At 33.3% G+C, this 6,601-nt stretch overlaps 1 protein-coding gene across 2 annotated transcripts; it reads left to right on the forward strand.

The window, feature by feature from the left end:
- The first annotated feature begins 337 nt into the window (after positions 1-337).
- LOC127739287 (uncharacterized) lies at positions 338-6,247 on the forward strand. Of its 2 annotated transcripts, none has more exons than XM_052250952.1 (6): positions 338-490; positions 868-1,026; positions 1,702-1,801; positions 3,093-3,389; positions 5,193-5,431; positions 5,938-6,247. In XM_052250952.1, the coding sequence occupies exons 1-5, from the start codon at positions 437-439 to the stop codon at positions 5,429-5,431; spliced, it is 849 nt and encodes a 282-aa protein (XP_052106912.1). In that variant the 5' UTR covers positions 338-436; the 3' UTR covers positions 5,938-6,247. The 2 variants fall into 2 exon arrangements, with proteins under 2 accessions (XP_052106912.1, XP_052106911.1); XM_052250951.1 differs by having other exon boundaries at positions 5,193-5,422.
- The last annotated feature ends 354 nt before the right edge of the window (positions 6,248-6,601 follow it).

Below are 6,601 nucleotides of genomic sequence, written 5' to 3' on the forward strand. Positions count from 1 at the left end.
TGTATAAAATGTATCCAATTAAGAAAGCTGCATAGTTTCTACTTGAAAAAAGTATCTATTAAAAGATTTTTTGACCTAAGATCTTACTGTGTTAATGCTTTTCGATTATAAACATTCAAAAGTGATGTGTAATGCTTTCATTATTATCTGTTTTCAATACAATGTTGATTCACATGTTTTTGTCAATGGTCCAAAAAGCTCCGCCCCTTACAATAGAAAGCCAATGAAATCCTGTGAAGATAAATGTTACAACCCATCTTACATATATGGAAGAAATAATGAATGAAAGTTAGAGTGGGTTGTCCCGGAAAGTTATAAACATTTTGTCTGTTTATTGCGTGACCTCCGCATTCTTAGCGAAGTAAAAAAATATGTGCGTAATGTTAGGACGTATATAAATAACTGCACCGAAAAAATCTGCCAATGTTGACGAAAAATGTTCACAAGAATGGATGTTATTCAGTCTGTATTGGGAATTTATTCTTTAACAGTGAGTACATTATTTTACACATAACAAAATTATAGTAAACAAATAAATTTCTAAAATAACTAAGCATAAAAATTTATTGAAATCTGTATTGATTTAAAATTTTCGCACAACTGGCTTATATGTATTAAATATTTTTCCTGTAGAATTATTCAATTAAAAGGAATTCATGTATTACGTAATAGTACATTAGTTAAAATAATAAAATTCTTTGATTGTTTTTCGCTACAACACCCAGGGTGGACACTTAATGTTGGACTGTTATTCTCGTTTTGTAAATAAAAACAAGATTAAACTGTGTGGGGAACATTGACACTTCTGACACCTTTTAAGTTTTATCAAAACTTTCTCCCAAATAAATGAATGTTTTCTTTGTACAGTTACTGATAAGAGGTTGTGCGAGTTCTCTGGTGATTGATATTAGACCTAAAAATGGAATCTGGGACACTGCAGAAAGACCTTGTGCAAAGAAATGTAAATACGGTTACGAAGCTGATGTAGAGGGAAACACTATGTGTCAATGTTTAGACCCGTGCGCGGTAAGTCCTTGACCTCATGTTAACAGGCTTTAGAATCAACAGTTTCATCAATTCTTATAAACCCTTGTCACCAAACAGATGGAGAGAAAGTAGATATGTCATTTAAACCATATGAAATGGACATAATGGACATTCTGGATGAAAATAAACAAAAAAATGTCAGTTTGCACTGTATCAACCAATGGCCTTGATTTTTTTTAAAGGCCTTGACCTTACTTTGTTTGAATCACATGTTTTCGCTGGATACTTTCCAATCACTACACCCACACTTTATTACTCTGTCAAATTTAGCTATTATGTCAAGGAAAATTAAAATTGTTTACAAAATATTGGTCTGGGTTAATGATGGGATTAGCATCTTACCTGTAAAATACGTCGAATACTTTTATCAATTCGCCCAGGAATGTTTATATTAATTGATAATTACAGCTATTCTATTTCACATAAAATAGCTTTAATAGGATAATTATGACACTGGCGGCATTTGGCAGTGATTTTTATGTAGAATTGTAATTATCTGGCAGGTGTGTAGGAAAACGATATCAAGTTTTAACTCACTTAACACGTAAATTGTCGATCAATTTTCAAATCAGAAATGATGACGAGTTAATCTTTAGGAACTTTATGTCAAGTCATATCTGTCTATGTCTTACTATCTTCTTTATTTCTCTTCAGCATATTTATTGCCCGTTTGAAGGAACAAAATGTGTCGTACGTAGGACAGACCAATTTTGTGTCCATGGTCAATGTAAATACGAGGCAACGTGCAGAACAGGTAACTTTAGTCTCAGGAGAGGATATTTCTGTTTTTTTATATTTTCAAATTTAAAAATGTTTTTCATATATTATTGAAGCCTATAACATTAACAAGCTCGTCGAGCTTTCCATTATTTCGTAATAACTTTCATTATGTGTAAAACTGTGACATTGCTTAACGTCCAGTGGTAAATATTTGGGATATACGTCAGTTCACGTTAATACGGGCCATGAGAGAAAACGTTAGGAATGTCAAAAATAGAAAATCAGAAAAATTTAGAATGATTATCTACAAAGTTCTGATATCAATTTTATTGTTGTAATATCTATTGATTAGCGTAAAAAAGGCGTTGGTCTCGTTTCTTCTAAGTAAAGAAATGGACTGCTTGAAAATCTATTTTATTTCACATTGATTAATAGTATTACGTACTAGGTCCATGGTACATTAAGGCGTCAGTTCTACTATGGTTGCTAAGACACCAAAGGAAAATGTTTATCGATCATCAATTGGTAACTACTACATTTAATGTGAAAAACTAATTTATTTGGATTGATGCTTATAAAGAAAACTTTCCCATAAACTCCGTAGGAATCAGTACATCAGTACATTGACCCATAGATGGGTTTATACATCTATGATTGACCTTAGTTTATTTTTAAAGTCCATATTGACACTAGTTTCCAGCGCACAGATACCGATTACTATTAACGAAGCATCTACTAAAATCTCACGACAACAACAGAGAGTTATAGTCTCCGTTAGGGTACAACATTTTGACAATAATCTGTCGTATAATAATATAAAGTCACAAGACAACAACAGAGAGTTATAGTCTCCGTTAGGGTACAACATTTCGACTTTAATCTGTCGTATAATAATACAAAGTCACAATTTTGTCACTTTCAGTGATGTATCAAATAATCTTAAAACTCATTTGAAATGAAATACATAACGTATAAAATTACAATTGAAACGAGTGGTTTTCTCGCTCTCGTTTATATTGTTTCACGTTTTGTCATCTCAGAGCATTTTATAACTTACTATACGGTATGGGTTTTGCTCATTGTTGAAGGGCATTTCACAAATACATGAGCTAGCTCCATAAGACAACTGTCGGTCAATATGGACTATTCTATGGACCAAAAAACTGTTAAATCTCATCCAGCAGAGAGTACATTGTTATGATATTTTATTACATTCAGATCGTCAATCGGCAACGGTATCTTTAAATTAAGTGTAACAATAATAAAGTGTTCCAAACATACTTTATTTACTTACGTCACTAATATTATTACATAATTTATTTCAGTTTCCAATCAAAGACGGAAGAAGCTACAAAAACTGAACAGATATAGATTAAACAAATACAAAAATGAAGTGTATTACGAACTACAGAGGGATAGCAGTGACACAAGTGTGACAAATTTATGTTCCCGACAGCCTTCCATAAACAGTAGATATAGCTGTGATCGTAAACAAAAGGGATATTATTATGATGGTTTAAAAGACGCTTGTGTTCGTTTTAAAGGGTGTCACCAAACAGGTGACTTCTTCGGCAGAAGAAAAGATTGTAAAAGATCATGTATGAAAAAAGACAATTCCATAGGTATGCATAATATTACTGTACATTGGATTTTACACAATTCCTTTATTTATAGTCATGGTTGCCTCAGTATTGCCTTCAAGACATTTGGAAGCTCCTTTTCAGAGTCATCTCTATAGACACAAAGTTTTGGGTTTTGGAGAAAAAGTTGAGTCTAAGGTTCAATTCCGCCCCATAAACCAGATAATGCTTTTTTTTACTAGTATGCCGATTGCAAATTCAATAGGTGGTCATTTAAAACCCTTTTAGACCGTAAGTGACATAATTTACACATTCTGGCTCCTTAGGAACGCCGGGTTGTGGAGGGCAGCCGTAGCCACAGGCTTTTCCGATTTTGACAAGTTTCAGTATTCCATACAATGAGCCGTACCTTCTGCGTCATATCAATTACAATATTCAAATTCGTATGCTAATAGGAAGTTATTTAGTCTTGTAAATGTTGTTTAACACTAATGTTTGGGGAAGCTCTTTGTCATTTTTTATCAAAAGTACAAAGAAACTTGCGTGGGAAGTGTGTCATGTCAGGAATATAATAGTATGAATGAGTAGTCTATGATATCATGTACATGATGTAGTGAACATCGAGCATGACATGTATGCAGATCTTCACTTCTAAAATGCAAGATAGTGGGTTGAAATTACTTGTGCGATTGACACAAAGAAAAATACATAGGGCAAAAAAGAAGAAGAATTTCCGTTACTCATACGAGATAACATTTTGTTTAGACCTTTGATGGGTTAACGTTTGCATTGTCGCATTGCAATCTCGTCAGTCTATTCTGTGTGCCCAGTGTTGCGGATCCAGGACTTTCAAAATGGGGGAAGGGATCCTTGAGGAGCCCACTGTAAAAGATATGTTCCGGCCTCGTCCCCAGTCCACTTTTGGGTCCGCTTATGAATTGCTATATAAATCCAGTCGTGAGAAAATACGCCATTTGGAACTTTATATCGCTATTTCTTTAAAAGTAATTAGAAATTTCCATACAAAATGTTATAAGAAAAAAGGTTCGTCCTGAATATGCATGAAATATTTGCGTCTAGACGCAAATCAAACAAAATTAGATCAACTAACTTGTCTGTGTTAAAAATATGTAAAGGTATGTAGATATATTTTTACCAGAGACAAGTGACACCGTACCAACTGCCTTAAAAGGGAACCAGAAACAGGAATCCAGGGGACATGTACATATATGATTAGTGATGGGGAGGGGATGGTAATCTATCACTTGAAAGCTGATCGGTGTATTGACAAACGAGGAAAGAATGCAAATTACACCCCCTTTTAATCATTTGATAAACATATACGATAGAATGACAAATCAATTCTGACCCAGTGCTTCGTCATTTATGTTTATACAACTGTTGAGATGGAGTTATCATCCGTAAACATGATAAACATTGCCCTTGTATAGAAATAAACACCCTAGGCCAAACTAGGAACGTAACAATTTAATGAAATATTTGTTTTCAACAACTCTTGACAGATGTTTCTATTTACTTATAAGATAGTTCACACCTTTTTAGACCAGTGGTCAACAAAAACAACCATTTAATGCACTCTCATATATAATATGACTGTTTTTATCTCTCGAATGATCACACAAATACTATATTGGATACCAATCATTATATGAGTAGATTTAGATAGCAATAAACACTATCACCATCACCTTTTTCGCTCATATAAGGATCGAGAGACAGAAAAATAAAGACATTTTATTACACATGCTTTAAAAACTAAATAAATGTTTAATATTGTAATTACCAGTATGCATATGAAAAGCACGATATATTTATTATCCTCAGAATTACACAGTCTAAAAATACGGAATAAAATATGTACACTTACGCCACCTGACAGTACACAGTGCACGAGACAAAGACGAGTGTGGCATTTTGATAGTCGAAAAGGACGCTGTGTTAAGTCAAGAGGTTGTCATTACACAGGAAACAGTTTTAAGAGGAGAAGTCAATGTAAAAATACTTGTAATAGAAGAAAATCAAAGAAGCAGCAAAGAAAACAGAGAATAAGATTTGTAAGTTAGGTGAGTTTAGTTTTTAGATCATGTAAAAAAAAAGTACATAAATAAATAAAAAAAAAACACACACACACACACAACCCGCCCCCCCTCCCCCCCCCCCCAAAAAAAAAAAACAAGGCAAGGGGACATCGCACACAGTTCGAGTCGTCAATTACTTGATAAAGTTAAATATCCCATATACCATATTAGGAATATGTATTTTACAGAAGTTATAAATGGCACATAGCTGAGAGGGTGATAGTTCTAATGAGTAAATGGGTGATGGCTCGAGAAAAAAACATTGTTAACCGAGACAGAGATATTAATCTGATCTATCATCGTTTCAGTTATGTGTTACTTCACGGTCTTTGCATTTCTTTTACCGCAGCTGAGACCGTCAAATTCCTAATTGACGAAGGAATCTATTAACACAGTACTATTATTATTAATTATTAATTTTCTCAATTTCAAGACGTCCTTCTGCAACTCGTTATATCAATGTTTTTATATTTTCGTTTTTTTTTTTGCAGAATACACAAACTAGATGAACAGGTTAAATTTCATGACATTGACCATTGTCCGACTTGATGTCACACAAACCAAAATGTACATTTGAAATGTACGACGACGAACGTCATCATGGCGGAATATAAAACGGACACGGAGTCCATTTGATTCTATGAATCGGAGACAGGAGCAGGGATCCTGCATTTACGAGAGCAGCTACTGTGAAATTCCACATAAACAATGAAGGGCGTACTTCAGTGATAGTTTTTTTACTCCATTGTTATTTTTGACTTATTTATTTACTGTATTTTTGTAATAAAATGTGATAATTATTGTTTGATATATATGTTAAACACTGCAAAATACTTAATCAATTTAAACATAGATTTCTGACAACTATCCAAGCTATTTTTAATTTCTTGGCACTCCCCCTTTATCTATTATAGTTATTCATTCTGTGTGTACACTTAGGAACTTGCTTTACATGATAGAAATGTATGAACACACAAATGACATTTCGTACTAGAAAAAAAAATGATATATCAGCTTCGAGAATATAACAAATGAACATAATATGTTGCGATAATAGATTTTCCAATTATACATTGCGTCTAAAAATACCACTGGAAATTTATTTTAGGAATAACAGTACCGTATTTGAAAAGTTCCAATTAGTTGACGATTACA

The sequence above is a fragment of the Mytilus californianus genome, unplaced genomic scaffold (assembly GCF_021869535.1).
Source record: "Mytilus californianus isolate M0D057914Y unplaced genomic scaffold, xbMytCali1.0.p SCAF_4, whole genome shotgun sequence".
Lineage (NCBI taxonomy): Eukaryota > Metazoa > Mollusca > Bivalvia > Mytilida > Mytilidae > Mytilus > Mytilus californianus.

Coding starts and splice junctions, on each gene's coding strand:
- LOC127739287 (XM_052250951.1), top strand. CDS start 437: ATGTTCACAAGAATGGATGTTATTCAGTCTGTATTGGGAATTTATTCT. Junction 1,027..1,701: donor AATGTTTAGACCCGTGCGCG/GTAAGTCCTTGA, acceptor ATTTCTCTTCAG/CATATTTATTGCCCGTTTGA. Junction 3,390..5,192: donor GAAAAAAGACAATTCCATAG/GTATGCATAATA, acceptor TATTATCCTCAG/AATTACACAGTCTAAAAATA.